Source organism: Gambusia affinis, linkage group LG10 (assembly GCF_019740435.1).
Source record: "Gambusia affinis linkage group LG10, SWU_Gaff_1.0, whole genome shotgun sequence".
Lineage (NCBI taxonomy): Eukaryota > Metazoa > Chordata > Actinopteri > Cyprinodontiformes > Poeciliidae > Gambusia > Gambusia affinis.
In genome coordinates, this window is record NC_057877.1 from 1,258,709 (window position 1) to 1,283,774 (window position 25,066).

Sequence of the window (25,066 nt, forward strand, 5' to 3'; positions counted from 1 at the left end):
AACTCTTTTTTTAAAATACAGATTTGTTCAGTATGTTGCTGCATCTTTCTTCTTGTCAACTCTAACCAGCCCTTCTATGCTTGTGGACCCCTGCAGCTGTCCTCACTCTGTATTATATCACACTCATTCTGCATTCTCTTATTATCCCTTACACTTCATAATTGCTAAAAGTTGGTGAGGTAAATCAGAAACATAATATCAGTGAAGTGACTTAACTTTGATGGAGGCCATCGCATAGACTCTAAGCCATGAAGATGACACGTAGATCATGATCTAAAATGTTATAAACACCCAGTAACATAAACTGAAGTCTCTTTTGTGACAAAATGTGAAAAAAATTGGATGTGTCTAGGTAACTTTTAAAAAAACTGTCTCTTAGCTTACGCCAAAGGATGTCAGCTGTGGTCCAAACCCCCTAAAAGCATTCCCTCCTTCTCATTAATAGTTTGTGTTTAATGTTTAACATTTCAAGGTCTTGGTTTGCCTTAACCATCAGCTCTACTCCATCCCTGCCCCAACACCAAGAGAACCACTAAAAGTTCGAAAGCTTTCACGTTGGAGAGGTTCCATTAACTCTTAAACATTTGGTAGGGTCATAAATATTGATGGGGTGTGCTCTTGCACCATTATACTTTATTAAGAGGAGAAGAAATGTGTGTAAATTTGCTAGTAGAAAGTATTTAAATAAATGAGTTATAATAAAAACTTTGTGGTTCTTTCCATTCTATTAAATGTCCTCCAGAAAATTAAAAATGAAGTGACTGAAGCCGGGTGCTGAGACAATATTGTGCCCTGGCTTTCCAAATATTTGAGGAGTTCTCTCTGGTTCACCTTCACCTATTGCAGCGTCTCCTTCTTGAGTTTTATGCTTCAGGACATTACCAAGGTTGGATAATTAGGGAAAGCCAGGAGTCTGAGGTACAAATCTGATTACACCAACTTTCCACAAAACCAAAGTTTTAACTTATCACAAAATAGTAAGAATTACTTGGTAGGTAATGGGCTAGAAGATGATTTGAACTTTTAAAAACACATACAACTTTTATATTTAACAACATCTTAAACAAAATGTGTGTAAAAATGCAAGTACAACAGGTTCAGATAATTAAATGGAAAATCTGAATGTTATTATTAACTCTTTACCAAGGTGAAAATTTGAGATGTTGTCCATCATCTGACTTGGGTCAAAAAGCCTTTTGAGAACATCAAAGACACCAGCTACATTTCTACTCAATTATTTGAATTTTAAGTCAAATTAAAATGTAGAAAAGAAAATGGAAATTAGCTATTTTTCCTTCTCCAACCAGGCTATGCAGAGTTTAATTTAATTAAATATTGATGTTAATATGTTAACAGTAAACAGGAAGTAGAGCTCCATACAGAGTAGAGTTAAGGTGCATTCTTTATTGGTAGAAAATAATAATAACAAAAAAGCCATGTTTCAAATGAAATATCATACAAAATTATTCTCTGGGTTCATTTCACTATTCTGTCTCTCAGAATTTCAACTGTATTTGTTGGAATTGTGGTCTGTGTGTGAGATCTGTTTTCAGAGAAGCTCTTTGCTGGGAGTTCTTAAGGCAACTATGCATCCAGTTTGTAAACACAGCGCCAATCTTAAGGGACTTTACTAGCAAAAGTTAATTCAATCCAGTCATATGTAAATTCCAATTAGCAAACTACCATTGCAGTCAACCTTAGCCTTTTATTCAAATTAGTTAAACAATGTTTGACTACGAAGTAAAAAATTATACATGGTTTCCATTTTGCTTTTACCAATTAACATCTGAAAATTGTCAGCCCTTTTGATCAACTGCCTTTAAAAGACACCACAAATGAATAAATCTCTGACATATTCTTCCATTATTGCAGCAAATAGAAATAATTTTGACAATTCTGATTTGAAACAAGGAAAGTTTGGTCTGATTTAGCCTTACTCAGTGAGAGAAAAAGGTGTATTTTATTGAGCGTATGTAAACTTCTGGACTCAACTGTAACTCGGCTGCAGGGATTTGAACATTTTCAGCTGCACAAGGATCAAACCAACTGAAACCTATCAAAATTTAACAACCTGTGTGAGGTTAGACATTTCAGTAGTAAGTGAGACAATAAAACACAGCTCTGTACTAAATCTCCTGACAAAACACAAACTTTACTGGAGGATATTTCTGGGCCCTGTGCTCTGATATTTAGAAACATACCTCATTAGAAACCTGGGAAATGTATTAGTATTTCAACTGCAAACATCAACCTCCACTGAATTGTTTTTAATGAATGAGTGAAAAAATAGGGAAGTTACTTCTATATCCAACCTCAGTGTTAAAACATGGTTGAAATAACATTACTGTGACTAAATCAGTAGTAGTATGTGCATCAAACCATTTATGCTTACGTAACACAACTCTTCGCGTGACCTTTACCATTCAGTGCCTGTCTCTCATAGATATTGTGGAAATTAAGACCAACACTCAGTGCAATCTGAGGTTTTGCATTATCAAGGCTCTCTTCAAATGGCAGGGTGATAATAGCTTAGAATGGAGCTTTACAGTAATCACAGAGGCAATCACTGTATCCATCATTATGGTGATTGCAAGGTAAAGTTTAAAAATACTGCAAACATTACAATTAGTCGTCCTCTATGGGTACTTGCACATTCTTGATTGGCTGACATTAACATTTAATGCTGCATTAGCAACAGTTGAGGAAGGCTTCAAATTTCGGGTGATGAGCTGCGTTTCTGAAAAGGTCTGTATGGGTCCATTCAGCTGATATTGAAGAAACTGATGAATCAAAAGTAGGAAAATGAGGATAACAGCCTAATTTATCAGCTGACATATTTAGATTAGAACAGAGTCTGCTGCCACCAAGAGGAGGAACTCACTGCACTTTGTGGTGGGTTTGTTTTAGCCTTTCAGTTTGCTGTTATTACGGGGTCATGTCCCAAAATATGTCAAACAGAAGACATAAAACACGTTTTGCTGAATAGGATTGTCTATGAATTTACTTAAACAAAGCAGACATGTCTGTTTTCTCAGACACAGTGAGAATATGTGAAAGAAGGTAGTTGCCCAGGGTGGCATTAGAATGGGTTGCCTGGTTCCTACCAACCAGCAACTTTTAATAAAAGATCCTATAATTCAGTTTCTACCATTAGTTACTCACTACATAACTAACAATAAGGTACTAAGATAATGTAGATACTGAATTAATGCTCACTATTTAAGGGGATCTTAAACTACATGAAGTTGAAGAGAGTCAGTGGGGAGACAATATCTGTTAACAGGTCTTGTTAACTCTACTTCTGCTTATCTGAATTCAGTGGTAAACAGGTGGACAAATGTGAGGAGAAAGGGACAAAAAAAATGAATGGATTTAATATATATATATATATATATATATATATATAGGTATATTCCTATGATTTTACACCCTGTCATGCGGTTGTCATTGTCATGTACAAGACGACCCAATCAATTCCTCAAACAATATACACTGCCAACTTTATTTAGCTGAACCCCTGCAGCTAAGTCTGTTCGGTTGTTGTTATTAATCACTGAGTATCTATGAAACATAAGAGAATGCTTCTATCCCCTGCACTGCAATCCTGTTCCTGGCACACTTAATCTTTCTGGCAGTTATTTGATTATACCTTGGGGCACAAAAATATAAGAGAGAGAAACAGAGAGAGTATAAAAAAAAGGTGAATTAGAATCTGACAGTGGGAAGAAAACGATGGAGAAAGAGGAGATGAAGAGTTGGAAACTCTCAGATAAAGAATGACAGTAACATTGCGTGGCTCAATAGGGTTTGGGTTCCAAACATTTTGTTTCCTTCCCTTCATCTTCCAGTCTTGATCTCTTTAATACACATTTTATTTTCTCATTCTGTCTTTCTCCGGTTTCAAATGTTTACATGTGGGTGGTCCTCAGTGACAAACTGAAGCAGTTTGTTCTGCTGTTACAGAATCCCAGTGGCCAAAGCAAGCAAGGGGAAATCAGAGCTGGGTCCCATTACCATTTTAATTAAGGCCATTGTACAAATGAAAGCGATGTCATTAGTGAGGCAGAGTATTTGGACCTGAGTGGGTGGAAAACAGAAGACCTCACCGTTGGTCATTATGTACCACTCTATGAGCTCCACTCTAATATTCACCACAAGACATCCACAAGCTCATGCAATATTCACAAGAAGTCCATTCAACATTACACATACTACATGGTCCTAAATGTTCAAGAATGAAATTTATAAAGATGTATAAGACAACATTAGTATAATACTCTCATAGAATGGATCACCATTAGATTGACTCGGGTTTCTTTCCAGCGCTGTGGCCAAGGTAACAGAGACATAGTGCTGTTGATTTAACAGTTAGTTCAGCATTAAATCATTGGGTATAAAGTGATACAATAGTATGTAGACAAGAGAAATTCTTTTCAACTCCTGTTTATCTTTTACAACATTTCTAAAACGCATGTTTCTCTAAAGAGGACCTCAGGACCCATTCTTTTAAAAAATACTTTCTCAAGATTTTCTCCCACTCTTTCATCAAAAAATCTTTGGTTCAGCGTTCTAACAAGAAGGAAAAATATCTCTTTAGCAAAAAGCATTTTGGACTGAAGTGGAACAAAAATGACACCAGAATACCCCACAGGCACATATCAGAGAACACAACTTCAAATCTATTTATCTTTCCTTGGGCACACATTTATATCTGTGTATTGTCCATCCTGGTATCTTGGTTGCAGCTGAACGTATACGTGTGGGTATATGTCTCTGTACATTCCTTTTAAATGAATCTCCGCCCTTACAGAATCCACCAGCGTATCGAATTAGATGCATGTTGGCCTGTCAGAATGTGTTAAGGCTGCTTGACAAGCCAGCACACACAGACTGTGCACGCACTCTGACGTTTTGCATACACTCAGTCATGTATGCTTTAATTACACTGTCTGCTAAGTGGTGGTGGAGCACAGCAGCTGAAGGACACTGACAATAACCACTTCCCTCACCCTACATAATGAGACACACACTTAAACAATGTGAAATATGTGGAAAAAATGAACTGCAAACAATTTCTGGGCCTTAGAATTCCATTAAACATTCATCAAGACATATATCAATACTTAAAGCAGACACTGATGTGAAAAGAGTGAATGAAATTATCCCAGAACCAGACTGAAGAGTAGAGGAGACTGGACATTTGCTGTTACTGGTCTTAGTCTGTGGAATAACTTACCCTTTAACATTAGATTTGCACATATTCTGGAACACTTCAAATCATTCTTTGGCATTTACATAAGACATTGTCATTCACCTGCCCTGTCTGTTTAATTTATTGAGTTTTATTTTTATGTGCTTTTATAAATACTGTACAGCATGTTGGTGCAGTTCTAATTTGTTTCTAAATAAAATTGACATTGACTAAATGTAATTTGCTGAGCTTTCTTAGACAGATACATTTCTCCAAATTGGCATTATGAATTGAATTGCACTATACAGCATTATAACCACAGTTAAACCAGACGGTCTGTAACTCAATCTGTCTACTGGATTGTACTGGAATGACTGGGACAACTTGATATGAACTGGAGCATCTAAAGGGACTAGAGAAGGCACTTGTTGTGCTTTGGCACCTGAACTGAAGCAAATACAAAGGGACTAATAATCTACAGCTATCAATGCCATCAGGGGCAACATTAAAAAAATATCTCAACTCTCAACTTTGCCCTGTTAACAACATTTCACATGGATCTGTGACTGTATCACTTCCATCAGTGTATTATTTATTTATTTTTGTTTTCTCTGAACACTAAATAGTCAGATACCTTGGAATCTGGGATTACTGTTCTTTATCCATCTAGCCACATTGGAGTAAGTCCAGAATGCATAGATGACATTAGGAAATGAGTCATTTATATTTAGCAAAACAGCCATAAAAAGAGTTAACTGAAGGGAAGTTATGTCTTTCCTCACCATTTAATTGTAGTGTCCTTGTTATGGTAAAATATTTTCTTAAATCTTTATTTTACATCTCAGCCTAGCTACTAAGCTTCCCTCAATGAGTATGTAATAGAAAGATCAGAGAAACAGATAAGACAGGTGATTCAAAGCTGCCAAATGAGAATTTCCACTGTTAACCTGTGTTTCCATTTATGTTTTAGTCCAACTGATAAGCAAACTTAATGGAACATGCATCAATATTTACTAAATCCCAGATCTATCTACTTATCGCCTTATTATCTGAGGCCCGGAATAGCTTCAATAATGCCAGAAAATTAAAAATCTCTAGGCTAAAGAGAGAAATATGAAGCAAGGGAGCAGATGTTACCAGAAAGTCCCTGCTGCAATTGTTATTTTTGTAGATATTGGTGCCAGCGCCCCCTGTCATCCTGTAAACACCTCCCAGGGGGCAATATTGTGATTTTCTGAACATTTGCTGTCAGAAAATGATTTCCCTAGTTCAATAAAACAAAGGCTCAGTAAGTATATGATGTAGAATTAAACTGGTTCAGTGGGAAGATTAGTCTTCTCGCGATCTGTGCCGTTGGTAGAGGTCCTTAACCCCAACCTGACTGCAGATCTGCTTATCGCTGTAAGAATGTGGGAACATTTGTGAATGTGAGTGGGAAACCATGGCTCTAGTGTGACCAGAAGAACACATTATGAATTTAGTCCATTTACAATACAACAAGAAAGAATTTATCTTCCATCCCCACATTCCAGAGTGAGTAGGAGTGTGATCTGAAACAAATTGGTGCTCTGCCGGTAACACTACCAAATCCTGTAATACAACCCATCGAACTGAACAGCTGTTCAGGGTATTTTTTTGTACAATTATGTGTAAAAGAGGTAAACTAGTTCTCCTCAAGTAATAAGTAAAAAGGGGAAAAAAAAGGAAGAGGAAGAGAACAGCACATGTGAGGGGTGTAGATGAACCATAGAGAGAGGATTCATACAGGCCTAGTCCACATGTAGCCGGATCTTTTTCAGAACTGTTATTTTCCATAAAATAATCTTGTCCAAGAAAACTGTTCAGCCACACAAACCCACTGAATTTCACCAAATGAGTGTTGTTTCAAACATGCCAAACCCATAGGGGGCAGTGCAGGGCAAAGCTAAAACGCAGCAGCCATCACAATCTTTCAAAACAACAGTGACTTCCTGTTAGGAATTAAACATGGCGACAATGTGACAGGTCTGACGTCACATTGCAGACTGTCGCCTTTACCTCCAAATCTCAAGTTCCAACATTCACACGCAAATGAAAAATGGAGAATTCACAAATCTTTAATTTGGCTGGAGCGTTGAATGATATTAAACAATGTTTCAGTGCTGTATTTTAGTACTATTAAATGGAAGTTAGTTGAGGATGAAAGGCCAAAACATATAAAAATCTGTTTAGTTTATCAGATAGCCAGCTACATATGAATAAAACCAGAGACGGAGAGAGCAGCCAGTAGTGACGAAGACGAATGACTGAGCAGTCAACTGACAAATAATCCTATAAAAGAGTTCATACTTTTTCACAATTTTTTTTAATGCAGATTTAAATTGATTTGCTTTCACACCAAGAAAGTATCAGCTGAAGCACAATCAGAAATAAAGTAGGGTAACATATTTTAGTTCTGTCAGATAATCCTCTGAAAAGCTCACAAAAACCTCGCTGCATTGATTTTTGTAAGCCTGTTGAACTCTGGAGAAACGGGCTTAGACTTCAGATTCTGTCTCAACAGGTCACTGTGATCTATGTAGTGCTAGCTAATGGTGGCTAACTGGTGGCAGAAACCATTTGTAATTACCACGTCACTTAGTAACTAAGCTGTATAGAAAGGCTTAAGAAGTGTTAAAAAATTACTAAGTACCAAACAAAAGGCCAAACAGCCAAAGGAAGGAGAGATAAACTTAAAGAAACACAGAAAATGAGCTGTAAGGTAGAAACAGATGTTTGGAGAAATAATGGAACTTCTAATCATTCTGCCAGACATTAAAGGGGAATGATATTAAATTACAAGTGTGAACTGTCCTTTATTTGTTTTTCTTTGCAATGCCTCAGACTTGGAACCATTTTATGTATATGAACTGCTGTCTGACTCTGAGAAGCTTTGTAGGGTCTTACAATGGGCTTTTGACAGCATTAGAGGTGTTAGACTGAGCCCATTATGGAGGTTGCCAGCTTTTCACTTGATCCTCCTCTGAGTCGTCCTTCTGGAAAATTCTATAAAATTAAACGTGGCTCCCTAAAATCCTTTTCCAGTAAGCAACCCGTCTTGTCATCTTCACCAACAGATGAGTTACGTGACCATGGCCATGTTCCAGAACGCTGACACCAGACATAAAACCTGTTCTGAACAGTCCCCTAGCCTGATCTGTAGATTTATTATTTACTTTATTTATATATATGACAGTTTTTGAAATGTACTTTTTCTCTTCTCCTCTCTTTAGATGGACTGTCCAAATTCCGTTCTATACTTATCTTTGCACAAAGGTTTTGATTTTCTTCTAACAAGTTCTTAAACTTAAAATTAAAGTTCAGAGTTCAGCAATAAGACATCAGGAGCTTTAAACAGATGACAAGAAAGAGTTAGCATCACATGCTATTCCTACACACTGAGATCTGGACTCACCTGACTGGATTACAGTCTGATCAGAGTACAGGCCACACTCTGCATGTTTGCATAACTTAAGGTAAGTAGTTTGTTTTTGTTTGTTTTGTTATTTTTCAATTTACGTTTACAAATTCCTTACCACCTACAAAGTGTCCAATTATATGGCTGATGAATACAATCTCAGTAATTCAACAGCCAAACATCCATTAAAGCAGCAGAAGAACAAGCAATCTGTCGAACTTCTGAGTTTACAAGAAAAAGGGCAGAGATTTTATTTAAGGTGAATCGGTTCCACTAATGTAATAAATCATTTTACAACCCATTACATTTCTAACTTTGTATAATGCTTTTCATCTGCAAATGAACCAGGGTAATGATCATTTTTTGAGACTCTCTAGAGACCATCAAGAGACTTCGATTGAAGAACTGTTTAATCAGACATCAACAGCAGAACTCCAAAAGGTTGTCTTAATTTCAGCTCCTGAACATAATAACCTCATCAATAGAAACATTCCAAGAACTTAAATTAAAACTAATAGAAGAGATAGTGTTTCTCCTCTATTAAGAGATTGCATTTTTCATAAACAACCTGCTTAGTTATTAAAAGGCTTTTGGTGTTTTTTGGACAGTCGTCTTTTGCAAAACCTAATAAAATGCTCCACATCCAGTAAACACTGATGATCTTCCTCCCCTGTAATGTGAACTGAAGCAAACAGAACTGTACCCTCTTTTGATGTTTTTTGTTTTACTGTTTGTTTGATTATTACCTTAACATTTAGAGGTATTTAAAAAAAAAAAAAAAAAAAAGCCCATCTAGGGACAAGTGCTGTGAATGAGCTTTTGCTATTGCACTGACGTAAACATGGGACTGCTGTTTTCTTTCAGTTTGTCTATGTCGCTGTATATCAGTCGCAGTTTATCGGTTTTGCTGAGTAAGCCATTGCAAATTGTGCTTTATAATCTGCTCATGAGAGAATAGATGACTTCCCAATAAACTGATTGGATCATAGCGTTTCTTTGAAATGATTACTTAAAAATTGCCATAGGAGGATAAATACTAGCACGCTCATAAGTAAGTAAACAGAAAGTGGAATATTAAATACACTCAGGGATTCAGATTCTACTTTGGTGGTTGACTCATAATGAGTGCTGCAGGGGAGAAAGCAAAATGGACAGAACCATGCAGTACCATCCAAGTGGTTCTGATTTGTCCCTCTGTGGGTAGAACAAGCACTAAAAGTCCTCCAACATCACCAGTTCTGCTAGTTTTATTTATCTAGCAAGGGGTTATAAGAAATGTCATATCAGGGTACTTGAGAAGACTAACAGGTTCAATTCATATCCAGATTTCATTTAAAATCCATCCTGAACATTACAGTGCAATCAGGTTTTACACTCAGAAGTAAGCACATTCAAATTTAAGTACATGTACAATAAATTCATGATTATAGTACAATAAAATTCAGTTCTGGCAGTTATATGTTGCTATAGACACGTTGTATGTTATTGCTTACATCTGGAATTTTCATGCATACATTGAACACCAGAGGGCAAAAAGACAACTTGCCAACCATAATCATTCTTTGGCAGTAGAAAAATTCGATTAAGACAATGAAACCTGGAGAATTATTTCTTATTAAATTAGTGCAGTGAGCCACAGCAAATGGAATATAACGCAGAAAAACTGTTAAAGAACAACTCAAAACTACCTGTATTCCTTTTTATGGCTCTCTGTATCTGCTATGCTAAACACAGACTCGTTGCCATAGCAGCTGATTGACAGCAGCTTCACTAGTGTATCAGGATTCAGTAAAAAATACGTACAATATTCCACACACAAAGAACAGAATAGAATCATTGGCTTTGGAGCTTTTCTTACTTATGAATAGGATGTAGTTACAGTGGACTCTCCATGCATAATTTAGAGTGTGGTCTGCTCTAGTGTGGTGTATTGACCACGGTGCACTCACTCTTCTGTAATGCTTCCTTCACCCATATACCGTACTTTTCTAGTATTTTTCAGTTTCTCTTTTTGGTGGGTTGGCTCATGTGTGATTACCCTGACATTGGGAGTACTCTTCATCTAGTCTGGTGGAGACATTGACCTATTTATTCTTCTCTTTTTTTGGCAGTCTTGGCATCTGTTTATTTTTTTAAGGTATTTTTTTTTTCTGAATTCACCCTTCTGGAGTTTATGAAGGGTGAATCACAAATTTAGAAATATAAATATGGGTGTTCATGTGTGTGTGTGTTTGGTTTATTTTTTCCAAATAAACCAAAAGTATTTCAAAAGTCGGTCAATTGACCTCAGTTAAGATGTGGAGTCAAGATGGGAAGTGTTTGTGTGTCGTTTGTGTGTCGTTGCTGTGAGTCCTCCTTGGTGTTCCCACCATTAGTAGCTGTTAATAGTTGTTTTTGGTCTGACAGCAGAAGAGCTGGATGCAGCTGTAATATACTTCCATCGTTTCTCATCAGCGTCAGTCTTCCAGAGTGACTGGTAGCACCGTCAGGTATTCACTGCCACTAAACAAGACTCAATTTAGTGTGTTTTTACAGCCAAGACACGCTGCATGAGGAATGCCAAATGCCACTGTAAAATTGATGTAATAAAACGGTAAATCAGCTAGAAGAAGAAAAAACCCCACATAAGATCAAGCCTCAATGGGTTCCAGTAGAACCTGTTAGATAAAACTGCTGTGACATTTGTGTGTCCTTTCAAAAAAACACACTAAATCACATGTTTACTGGTGCGTGTATAATGTTAGTTGCATCGCTCTTCCTGCACTGGGACTTCTGAGTAAAAAAATATGTCAGAGCAGTTCATTCATAATGTAGACTGCAACTTATCTCTACAAATAGGACGTCTTAAGAGTTTCTTTCACAGTTTTATAGTTGATAGATAAAACTAGATGAAATGTTAATTATTAAGGAAAATTACCACCACACTCTGAACCTCACTCACACAACAGTACAAAATCAAAGTAAATATGTGCTCTAGAAAAAAAACAAAAACATATTAAGATAAAAGGCTTATAGCAATCCGTTAACCCTTCACACAGATATTTTCAACTAGAAGATGGACTGAGCTTTATCATCACCATCATTTGTAATTTCCTCAACATCGTTGTGATCTATATGAAAAAAACACATGTAACATCCAGAATTACTTCTGGAAATATAAAATAAAGCTGCTGAGTGAACTGACCTGCATGCATAAGCAGCAGGTAAAAAAAGAGGTAATTGTTTTATTCAGGAGTGGACGTTTTAAACCAGGACAGTGAAAGGCCATCTAGCTGGAGGATTCCACCAAATAACCATTAGTACATGTACCTTATTAGTTGAATTAAAATAACTTTTGTTCTGAAAGTGTTTTTGGGGGGTGCGGGGAGTTTCCTTAATTGTTTAAGAGTAGGGTTGAAAGGAATTTGAACATTCTTATTCTTCATTTTTATCCTTCTTCAATGTTGAACTCTTTTGGGAATTTAGGAATAATTATCAGTAAAACCTGCCAAGGGGTTTCCTATTCATTCTCAGAGACAAGAGTCTGTCCCTAGAGTAAAGCACATGTTTGTGTAGATAACATCTAAAGCAAAATGAAGTGATATAATGTGTTTGCGAAATAACTTGCATAGATTTTTAATCTTTTGCTGTACATTGGTAAATTTTTGCCTCACAACTCTGTTTCTATGACTGCAGTTCAACAGCTGAATGAGCAGCTTGTTACATTGTTTTACCTGGTCAATATGCACTCCCTACCCTGTAGGGGTAGAGGCACTCCCCTAAACGAAAGCCAAACAAATGCCTTGTTAGAAACTCCCACAGATCATTGTGAGAAACAAGCAGGTCCTTCAAATCTCTTGAAGGAAAAAATATAACTGTAAATAACCCCAAATTAAGCTCCTTATTTTATATGCCTTTTTTAGCACTTATAGGTTTTATTTCGTTTTAGTTTGTATGATATATGGTTGAGTTCTTGCTTTTGATTTGATGTCTTTATTTTGATAGGACAACATCGGCTGTTTGCATTATAGAACAGCAAATTAGCAACAGAAAACAAGTTGCAACAACATCATTATCTTGTTATTAGCGACCCCCTTTATAGAGGCACAAAGTATGTTTATTTTGTAAATAAGAATATTTCTATTATTGATTGTTTTAAATTTTGAATTTGTTTTATTGTATATGAATACTGGCATAGTTTTTGAATAAGAGTTGATATTTCAGTAGTGAACGTTAATTTTTGGTTCAAACGTTACAGTTGCAAGAGTTGTGTTTTTGTAGCTCACTCTGTCTTCTTTGTGTGTGTTTGTTCAGCTCTGACGGTGAAACTCAGGGTTTACTTCCAATAAACCTCACTGCCCATCAATAGAGCCACAATCCTCCATTTTGGGTGGGGTCTGCTACAATAACTTTAAGCCTCCTTTATGTTTCTCAGTAGGGTTGGTATCAGTCCTCCTATGGTTCCTGCTAAATATTGAACTACACATGCTGAAAGTAAACATATGCAGGCATTCAGGGGTCTATACAAGGTTATAATTCTGTCATGCCATCTTGAAGACATTCCATAGAAAATGTTAGAAAGCCAGAGACATAGAAGATTCACTTTGGGGGAGTAGAAATGACCTGCTGCTGTCTCTAGGCTGCTAGCTTGGACTCAAACCCATAGCACTGCTTCCACAACCACCTGTCCCCAGCAGCTAACACAGACACTTCCACTTTGATTATCATCACAATACGAAGTTAGATTCACGGCTTCCATGTTTCCCCTGTTGTCACTGAGCCTTGTAACAGACCTGCAACTTTTTCTGGTATGGGTTCTTCAAAGATGCAAAAGGTACGAGGCCAAAAGAAGGCTACCACCTTCGTCCCTACCTGTCTGGAGGACTGCAGCTGTCTCTATCTGTAGAGCGCGGCAGGAATAGCCTGCGGTATAAACACAGCACTTGCCAAAGTCAAGCTGAAGATCCCACTGACTTAATATTTCACTATCCCTACCTGAACCTGAAAGTTGCCCTAAAACATGTAGCTGCAAAGATGAGCTCTTGTCAGATATTCCTCTCACACCTCAGTGCCCTGCCTGAGTTTTTCCCTCCAGAGCCCCAAAGCCAATGCATCTGCCTGATGACACATGTCAGAAAAGACACCCACGTTGCACCGACGGGAGAGAAATTTACTTCCAGATTTCTGCACGCAGAGGTGAAAACACACAGACTGAAGGACATTTTTGAGAATCTGCACGCAATCCCAATGAGGAAGAAATAGTTGCACATCTGGCCTCATAATGCCATTACTTCACAGTCATTTTTAGAGGAAAATGTTTTTGTGGACAACTGAATTGAATTTAACAAACTGAGCCGATAAGGTACCGATAAGAGGTAATACTATTTTTTCACAATGGCTCAACCAACAACTTTGTGCAACAAACTTTAGTTGCTGGAGGTGCATAATCACATCACGAAGAAGAACACTTTGACAAAATGAGAGAAACAGATGTTAAATACAGAACAAATAGTGTTCAGTGAACCATATGTCATTTCTGAACACTACAGAGCTGCTACTGTACACAACATCTGGCACTTTCACAACACATTACAGACTCAACAACTTTGTTTCCTCAGCATATGAAATTGAATGGAAGTAATTACGGATGCTGCATATTATGTATTGTAATCTGTATTATCACCATAGAACACAGAACCCTAAAAGACGCTCATATGGTTAAAGTCACATCAATGTGCTTTGAGAAATGATCTTACTTTGTACACACACTGTGGCCAGATGTTGAGAACAGTCATCTATGTTGTTTTAATATGCAAGGTTCAATGTAAACTTTATTATCCCACTAAGGGAAATTTAAGTGGCCCCACATTGCACATCTCATGAATATATATAATGTAAAACAAATTACAGAACATAATCTGGACATAGTAAAAATACCAAGGAATAAAATAACAAGGATAACCCTTGTGACAAAATAATATACCTAAGTATGTTTATTTCTGAAAATGTATTCATTTTACATTTTTGATTTAATTTAATACTGTTTTAAATATATTTTTGTACACTTCATAAAAATATATTTTTCTGAAATATACTTTAAATTATGATTAAATATATTATTAAAATTATTCTTTGGAAAATCTTCGCAAAGTTACACTGTGTTAGTACTAATATATATCTTAAATGCACATTTTTAAAACATGTTACTTATATATACATATAAACTATACTTTACTGAAGTTGTACTTTATGTATTATTTTCAAATAGATTTTGTATATAAATAAAACAAAACTCACAATGGAATTACTGTAACAGATGTAATGTTACATGTTTTCACCTTCAGTCTCTTTCAAAATGGTTTAAATTGTAATAAATAATTGTGTCCATGGCTGACAGCATCAGACAAGTTTTAGTGACAGAGGTTCTCCAGCAAAACCTTTACTGGTCTTTAACACATTTCAGCAGCAAGGCATTTCAAAGTGCTTTACATTGTAACAAACACAGAAACACAATGCAACATAGAATCAACAATCAAAACACGACATTAAGTCAAGTTCCATCAATAAATGTGTAATTGATTATGTTTCAAATACAATCCTAAACAGGTTGGTTTTTACTCCATACACTCCTACTGTGTTATATGGAGCAAAAGACCTATTACTATTTTTATTATTATTAATAGTACATATACTTACAGTGTACAAAGGATACTTGAAGTATTTCCATTTTAGCATGCAACTGCACAACTGATTCACATCAAATTGAGATTTACTACAATTTATTTACAAGTAAAATATATTAAGCACAAAATGTACATACAACTATATATGTACAAAATGAAAATATAAATAGAGCTGAATATGTATTTTGTACTGATATAGCAGCATCTGTTTGCATGAATTTGAGAAAGGATTTTCCTTCAAATTTTGTTCCAGATTTACATTAACTTTTATAAAATATGTACGTTACAAACCTCCTGATCAGGAGTACTTGCACTGAAAATGTGTAACACAGAAAGCATTGCATGTCTGACTGTTCTGCTGTTTCTTTTAGCCAAGTAAAACCTGAAGTGTTTTTGCTCTTAGGGTTTTTTGTGAACAGGAAAAGCAAGATAAAATACAACATGAAAGCTGTTTCACTTTGATGGTAGTCCCGCAAGCCCAAAATGCAGAAATAGAGAAATCAATACTTTAACCAACCAAAACATTGTCAGAAGGTAAACAGCCAAGTAAAAAAAAAAAAAAAAAAAAAAAACCTTTGAATTTCCCCCCCAGCTTCCTCATTGATAATTCCTACAAATTCAGATATGAGGGAAATTGGATTCTTCCAATTTTTAACAATGTCAATGAGTTCAATTGCTGCTGAGTTTATGGTAATCTTTGCCTGCAGGAAGTTTTTTAACAGAACATGTTTATGTATCAGACTATTAATTTGGGCTTTTAAATAAGCCTGGACTTTATCCTTGCTGCCTTTTGTTGTTTTAATGCTGATAGGAAGCCTTACAGGCAGATAAACATTATGAAGATCTCTTACATTAATTAAGCTCCTAGTTGCTGGTTGAACCAGAAGTTCCACATTTGAGTGGGTTGACATTTCTGGGGGAAAAAAAATAAAAAATCTCTATTTTTCCAGCCCCAGGTAGTGCAACAAACATCCATATTGCATTTTTAATAGAAATGAATATGGCCATGAATAATTTCTACTCTCTAAGATGTGTATTTGTTGCTCGCAGAGACAAGATCCAAATTGCGCTCTGTCAAGCTGGGTTTGTAAATGATTTTAAGATCTAAAATAGCACTATTAGTTTTACAAGCTGCAGATGGTGGTTGTCACATTCAATCCTCAAGACGTTAGTTACTGCACTCCCGATGTGTCTGTCTTTTGCTGCTACTCTGAAGATAATCACAGTTTTTTTTTTACCTGGAAACTATTGAATTGACCATGCACAGGCACCGACAAAGCTTTTGTCAGACTTGTTCCAATGAAAGATGTGCAACTGTGATTGAAATTTGTCTTCTTCCATTAGCAATGGCACCTAAAGAGTCAATTTTGCAGCCTTTTTTCTTTTTTCTTGGTTATGAACATGCACTGAAAAGCATTTTGTATTTTCAGTGAAACTGCAGTATCAGTGAGTGTGACTTGAAAGGTCGTGGTGGATTGATATGAATGCAACAGTCAAAATTAGTGAAGTCCTCCACTCTGAATCATTAGAAATGTGTGTGAAACTCCATTCTGCTAACGTTGAAAAAAACAACGACACAATTTTGCAAATGTGAAGCACACTTAAAATCCCAATGAGAATACATTTGTTTATTTGATGAGTCATTAAAAATCATGGTATTATAAATATAAACAAGAGAGATATATTCATAATTCAGTCATGGAGCCAGATCTCATCATCTATCAGCCAATCAGAGGGGATGTTGGCGTTTTATTCAGGCAATGGAGCAAGAAGCCCCGCCTACTTGGGAGCGGCTATGTGTGGAGCATTTTGGGGAAATTGTAGTTGGTGATTTTACAGAAGACTTATGAATTCAACACTTTCACATGACAAACTCAATATTTGATGAAGTGAGCAATGCTGTGAGGGCTCTGGTGGAGCTCCAAGGAGGACAGTGTGTCAACAAATAAGAGTGTTGCTGCTGTTTACAAACTGGTGTGATGTGAAGAAAATGTGTTTTGTATCGCGACCTCAATAACCACATCATCCAAGCACAAAAACTTTTTAATCAAAAAATGTGAGATATTTTTTTTTTAAATTGGCACTTTTCCACTGAACAACTTTATTTTCAGAATTCCAATTCAAGCAGTCCTTACTTTGGAAACAAACTCAGTTAGTGTTGGGCATCACTTCATGTAAGACGCAACATTTCCATTAATCTAGACGCGGCAGCACAAACTGAAAACAATCCAATCGGTCAATGACACGTACCTCTGTGCTCTCTGCTTTGGTCTGCTCAAAGGCGAATTCCACGGTAGGAACAGCCAACTCGTTGGCAAAGAAACTCACATCTCCAGGCAGCTGAAAGGAGCTCACGTTGGGCCCAGGACAGTTTCCTCCACGGATGCAACTCAGCAACTGCCTCTAGAAGTGTGAGGAAAAACATCGGAGAATCAACTTGATGGGGAAAATAAAATAGCTTTCAACAACATGAAAAAAACCATAACGTGCAACGGTTATTTGTGTTGGGTTATAATTCTTGACTGAAATGTGACAATGCAAGACCTGTAATAATGCAAATATTTATTTAGACTGGAGTTGGAGAGTGCGTTGTTTCTTCACCATGTCTAGCAACAACAAACTGATAAAGAATCATTGCTCTGACTGCTGTCGGTACCTACAGCTGATAGCTGAAACAACAAAACACTACAGAGCCTACAGATCACACTGGAGGCTTTTAGTATATAGAATATATACGATAAGGAAAAGGTCAGCAGAGCTAGACTAGATTCTTCCTTTTCAAGCTTTCTTTGTCCAATATGGAATGCATCACACAAAAGGAGCATTTTACACTTTCTGACACTTCTGCAGAAAAAAAAACACAGATGACCCTGACAGAAGTTCTTCTGTCAGGGCTTTCAGCATTTCAGTTAACTTGGAACAAAATGGAAAAACAAATACTAAGAATAACTGATAAAGAAATGCAGCATTGTTATTAGTAAGTGAGTGCTTCAGAAGATTGTCCAAATGTTATTCCATGTCTGTTATTCCATGTTATTCCATCGACGTTGTCACATTGATTACAACAATGGTCTTTAAGTTTGAAACATTTTACAATCGTAGAAATTTTTTATTGAGTATTTTTTCCCAACATAATTGTTTTTGTTAAAAAAAGGCACCAACATAATGGGTTTTAAATGAAAGTTTGTTCTCAATCAGTTTAATTAAATGTGAAATAAATTAAATAAAATAAATATTTTTAAAACCACTGTAATAGAAGTCGTTTTATTTATTTTTGAAATGATTTGCTAGCCATTGTAGTTTTTAAACCTGAACTCTGAACTATCTTCAGGTAATCCAATATCAGGAATTTAATTAGCCTGTTTGTACATTTTTACAAATACATGCATCTATGTCATTGATATGAGATATTAAGTGGTATAAAAGACTGCACAAAAAATAAAAATAATAAAAATAATAAAAATCAGCAAAAAACAGGAAATAAGCCTCAAGACCTGCTATGTGAATGTTGCCTATAAAATGTCAGAGTTGTAAAGATTGGACCACAGGACTTTTTGACATGTACAAGAAAATCTGTAGCAGCCTGACTGAACTACCTGACCAAACTGCATAAGTAGGCCTCAAATTAGACTGAAGTTGATGTGAATGGAGAATATTTTTCCCTAAAGATGCCTGTCTTCCTGTGCCACTGAAAGACAAAGTAGAAACAATAGGTGAATGGATAAAATGCGTATATATTCTTCTGGACTGGTTTGTACAAAGTAAAAGTAAAATAGAATGAACAGCTTAACAAAATGATCGCCAGCAAAATGCTATAATCATGCAATGAAATATGTTGGTAAAGGTTTCCACCAAAGTTAACCTACAGTACAAACGAGAAGACTTTCCAATGGCCATAAAATTCAGCAAATTGTAATTACCAAAATAAATTAGCATAATGAAAACATGCCAATTACCAAAAGAACTCAAATTTTGCTATAAAAAGTTTTTGCATAAGAATGAGGTGTTTTAGTGAAATTAGGGTGAATCAGTTGAATATCTACATAGTTTTGCACACATTTGTAATGGAAACCCAGCTTGACATTCGAATCCCAGGTTTCAAACACTTAATGTGTTTTTAAAATTGATAATCTTTCTTGGATGCTTAAGATGCGCAATCAGAATAATCTCAAGAATTATCCCACATATTTATTCTGTCATTGCGCTGAATATCCGCATTACGTTAGAAGCTTAAACAAAACCTTTTTGTCTTTAACAAGACATTGCAAATTATTTGAAGACTCCGTGCTAATGGGTATTTTTAACTACAAGTCTAAATCTAGCTAAACAGGAAGCAGTGCGTGGAGAATGTGGGATGTGGTGAAGGTAGTGTTGTGGCTAATTGCTGACTCCAAGCTTTTGTCACAGCAGCGCTAACACGCAGCTTGTCAGCAGCACTGGATGCTTTCCGCTGTTGTTCTGTAATTGAAAGAGCAACACAGCAGCTGGAACAGAAATTGTTCAGACTACAGTTGGTAGCGGAAGCAAACAGACTGCAACAGTCAATCAACTGAAGGCTTATCTCTACTGTCCACGTTCTCTGAGCCCACCGCATGTCACAATGCCCTTTTGGCCCATTGCATTTAATTAGAGTTTTCTTTTATCAAGGTTTGTCAAAGGGGAGAGAGCTCTGGTGTCCAATCATTGTTGCCACGGTCACTGACACATTGTCAGCCTGTTGGAGTTTATCACTCCTAAAGGCTGCTGCTCTCTGGACATGAACAGCTGTGGTGACAGGCTCCCAGTCGAACAGAATGAGGGGCAGTAAATGATACCTGGAACCTCAGCACAGAGTGAAATCTCGCTTTAATCCCAAACTTTTCCAATTAATCCCTCAACAAGACTGCAAGGATGAAGGGGCATTGGTGAGGGGGATTTCCATCTCTCTGTGGAAGAGTGGAGAGTAGACATGGATGCTCTGGTAGTTTATGTGTCTTTAGTATCAATGCAACTGAGAAGAAATCTAAGCAGATCTCTGAACAATTAAAAACTGTCAAGATCCCAAATGCACCATTAGTCATCTCAGTTTAAATAGGAAATAACATACAGTATTTAACATTTTGTTGTGTTACAGCCTTTTTACAAATTGTATTAAACTAATCTCTTTCCTAAAAAATCTACACACAAATAGCCCATTTTGAAAATGAGGACATTTTTAGGAAATTGACACCCCTAAAATAAAATCAATATGTCTCAGAACTGCAAGTTGTATTTGATTGGTTCAGGTATCAACATCAAGGTAACACTCCAGAGAATAGGCCAAAGGTCTAAAAATCAACAGACCTACTGGTGAGAGCAAATGTGATGCTCAAATATGGGGATAAGTATTTTTTATGACATTTTGTGATGTATAAAACAGACTCTATTTACTGTAGCAAATTTTATCTAAGCATTGGAGCTTTGGAAAGGTATTGGTTGAAATTCGTCCAGCCTGATTAAATGCTCTGACTATCTGAAATACTTCTATGGTCACACTGTAAGAAACATCCTCAATAAAAAAAATCATGGAACGTGCCTTGCCGTCACATTTGATAAGCAAACCTGTTTCATGCCGTAACAAAACATATCTCCAAAGATACACAGTTCACCATGACACAAACACTACTTCAAATGGAAAACTTTGATTTAGAGCAGAAAAAGTTTCTTTTTGGTGTTTTTGTCTTGGCCTAGTAGTAGATCTTGAGCAATGTCCAAAATAAATCGCAGTGCTCAGGATGATTGAGGATCTGTAGTATGACTGTAAATCTGCTGTGCACCAGTGGAATCCATTCAGCTTGAAGGAGATGAAACAGTTCTGTCTTAAGAATTGGGCAAATTCCCAGTGGGAAGATGTTTCCAGCTTACAGAGACAGACCCCTGGAGAGACGAATCCTTTAGCACACTCAAATTTTCTGTCTTTTGTCATATTTGTTCCACAATGACAAATGTTTTGCGCTTTCAAATATGTAGATTTTGTGTTGAGCACATTTTCAAGGTTTGCTCTACTTCCTGCCATCAGGACAACAGCTGCTGCAGTCTTTCAAAAGACTGTGCTTGTTAAAGGGACAGTATTATGTACTTTCCAGGCACATTCTGCCATTTTATAACACAACCAAGTAACCATGTTACCGTTAGCTGCTAAATACATCAAATATGACTGAAAAGAAGCTTGGCTTCAAATTGGTTCTCTTTAAAAACTTCTGCTCTTTCTGAAACGTTTTTACCAGCATTTCACTGAGAAGTGGCTTGTCAAATAAGCTCAGCTGACGCACAGTTCCACTAGATGTTTGCTAATTCATTGCTGGCTAGTTTGAAGGAGATGAGAGGGGATTTTTTTTCGGGGGACTGTGATCTGTGAGGGAGGAGCTTGGAAGCTGCAGCTCAGAGGAGGAGCTGCACCTCGAAGGCATTGCTAGGTTCATACAGACATTTTGCACAATTGAATGGTTGCCATGGAGATCAAAGCTTTTATCTAATGTGCATGAAAGAATCAAAGCAACAAGGTGTGTTTTTCATGATGGAATAACATTATTATATGTTGTAAAGCTCAAAGAAGTAAATTTAATAAATCACTATGACTGAAATGAATGAATGAATGAATGAATATCTACTCAACATTAAATAATTGGGAGTGGTTGTGTTCCCATTCTTTAATGGCGACTGACAGTACTAAATCTTCAGTCAAACTCCATCAATGTTCCTGTCCCTACAGAAGAACAGGTTCTTTACAGTATCATACAAACAATAACTTGGACATTTTTGAGGGGGATTTATTATCACAGCTCTCTTCTTGCTTCAATCAGGTTATTCTGAACAATCATCCCATTAAAACTGAAACTATTGATGTGGCACCCAGGATTACTGAGCCAGTCAAAGTGACGACAGACGCACACATGTTGTGTGTAACATTAACATGTCTTTCAAAAATAATCTTTCCATATGATTAAACCAAATCAGCACAAAATAATTTTATTTGCTGTGTTTTTGTAAACTGAATGAGAGACCGTATTTTACAGAAGAAGCACATTTCAGAGAAACATGTACCTATTGTTCGCAGCAGTTGTTTGGTTTCTAACGAGACACCGGCAATCACTCTCTCAAAGCCATCATGTCATGAGGCTCTGCGTTTCCAATGGTACCTGTCATCAAGGCTATATTTGTTGGTTGTTCATTCCACAGGAACATTGCTGCAGAGGCTAGATATTGAATGAACTTCATCTGAACTCAATTTACATAAATGCCTGTGATTAAAAAAAAAAAAAAAACAGCACTACTACTACTACTACTGAACAATTCAATTTGTGAGCAAGTGCGCAACTGAACAAGCATGCTCGTAACTGCAGCCGGCTGCCATTACAAACTCCGAAGCCATTGCTCATGTTAGAAATCATTCTGCTGAGTTTATTTAGAGGTGGGAGGGGGGAAAAAGGAGCTCTTATTCTCTCAGCAGGTTTTTAATGTTGAAATTCAAAAACTGGACAAATATTTACACATAAAAACTGCAATTAAGTCATGGTAACATGTTTATTACTCTCTACATGTATATATATATATATATATTTTTGCTGTATAACTCTTTTCGTGCCGGCTGGTTTTAGAATGTGTTCAGAACCTTTAACATGATGCTGGTGTGTCTGGGAGTAAACAGTCGAGCAGGAGAGAACTGGACTCATCTGCTTCCTGCCACGTAGAACTGAGGGTTAATTAATAGCAGTGATTTATTTGATGGGAACTGATGGAATTAGAGATCTGCAGGAGAAGTGTGCAGCCTGTAAAACAACTCCCCTGACATGGATTCATGCCTTACACATTCTTGTTTTTGCAGCAAAACAACACAGACAAAACATATTCAACTGCTTTCAAGACAATTGGAGGTTACATTTAGGTTTATTGGGTTTTTGAATTCAGAATAAAAGGGCATAAGTGGTAAAGGGTTATGTAGCGGCATAGACCACCAGTTTATCAGCTGAAGAGGCGCTTTAGACAAGTGCAAGTGTTGAATTTCTTTCTTTTTCTCCTGTACAACCAACAGAGGCTTAAAACAGACTCCAAGTGGGAAAGAGAAACAGTCACAGTGAGTAAAGTCCTTTAGAGAGGCAATATTAAAGAAGAGAGGCATAAAAATGGGAATTCAGTGAGAGGAGAAATAGAATAGGCAAGTGAGCAGGGATGGAAAGAGAGCAGGACAGCAGAGGGAATGGGTAATTTCAGCCTGTGGGCACACACCGGGAATCAATATTTAATTTCTTTGCCAGCTAAGATACGGGGAGAGTAAAATCATTTGGAGATCTCAGCCCACCACTCAATATCACTCAATCAACAGAATCATGTGTGCTACATGGAATGGCTTGCTGGACTCGGGCGTAACAGGATGAAACTAGATAATCTCTCAGAGTATATTGACTCTACATCATCAGACAGGAACATGGCTATAAATTCACAGATAATATCTTATTTCATTTCCACACCAAACAGACAGTTTGCGGACTAAGGATGCAGTGCATAAAGAAATGAATTACATCAAATATAACCAACCACTGACTGAAACTGAAACACCTCTAGGACTGTGGAGGGAAATCTGGAACTCACATCAATACTTATTCAAGCAACTGTCAAATTCTCTTTTGAAATTGAAACGTGTTTTGTTACCAATTATGATGTCTAACTGCTTTCCACAGTGTTTGGAGTAAGTTCTGGCTTGGTTGTCATGTCTGGAATGACAGGATATGAGCTGATGGTTGCTGAAAATATTTCTGAACTTTTTTCCCACCATAAATCAAATTTCTGAAAAGTTTTCTCATGGGGGTTTGGACTTCGTGTCATATCAGTGATACCTCTTGGTACACATGGAATATCAGTATCTTAAAGGAGTAACTCAAAAACAGACTGGTGTTCCAAACCATTAGTAATTCTACAAAGACAATACAAACTAAATAAAAACTCCAGGGCAAAATGTCTAATCTATGTGTTATGGTCATGGAACTATTGTATTTCAATGTTTTTAAGAAGACAGTGTTGTGGAGGTATTATATATTCAACATCTAGCCTGTTGCTCCCAAAACTCACTTCATCTTCTATGACCAATTCTAAAGTGCAGCCAGTGTTGTTCCAACATGAATATTAGATGAGCAGATAGAAGGTTAAGTCCAAGGGAACCTCAGGAAGTCATGTTCCCAATATGGGGCTGGAACTGTATGGACTCAGCTCACAGCAAGAAAACAACTCATCACATTGCAATGGGGGATAAAACACAACTAGAATACATGTAAAGTGATGCCATAGCAACAAATGGTGGAGAAAAGATATGGTGCACTCAATCTCCTCTGGCCAGGTTAAAGACTTTTGATTCAGTTTCTTTCCACACTGCATATGAGACTGGTTCAATGGGTCACTCCAAGTCATCCTCTCTACTGTAGATGACTTACGAAACCGAACACCAGGATTCCACTTTGATTTCTTTGCACACACATATATATATATATATATATATAGCAATTACTTGCTAGAGGTGTGAGAAGATCGGATCTGTTTTTACCTGATTGCTAACGCTTCGCCATGAAGTATGTAATGGATCAGCTTGATGAAGCCTACCGGAAATTGTGTTTGCTGTAGACAACCTTGTGGGCAGTAGGACCACGATACCTTTGCCAGGAACAAAACGCCTTAAACATTCCTCCGACTTTAGTTGCTCGATATTTGGAAGCATGGCCAACATGGACTGAGTGGCTTTGCTCACTTCCTGTGCTGCCAATTGAAATA

At 36.8% G+C, this 25,066-nt stretch overlaps 1 protein-coding gene across 7 annotated transcripts in view; it reads right to left on the reverse strand.

The window, feature by feature from the left end:
* Positions 1–25,066, reverse strand: part of LOC122837974 (inactive N-acetylated-alpha-linked acidic dipeptidase-like protein 2) — a 321,561-nt gene that overhangs the window by 74,132 nt on the left and 222,363 nt on the right. For all 7 annotated transcript variants that reach the window (XM_044128206.1, XM_044128210.1, XM_044128205.1 and 4 more), the window contains one exon: positions 17,540–17,692. In XM_044128206.1, the coding sequence (XP_043984141.1) occupies positions 17,540–17,692 (153 nt within the window). The remainder of the gene's footprint in view (positions 1–17,539; positions 17,693–25,066) is intronic.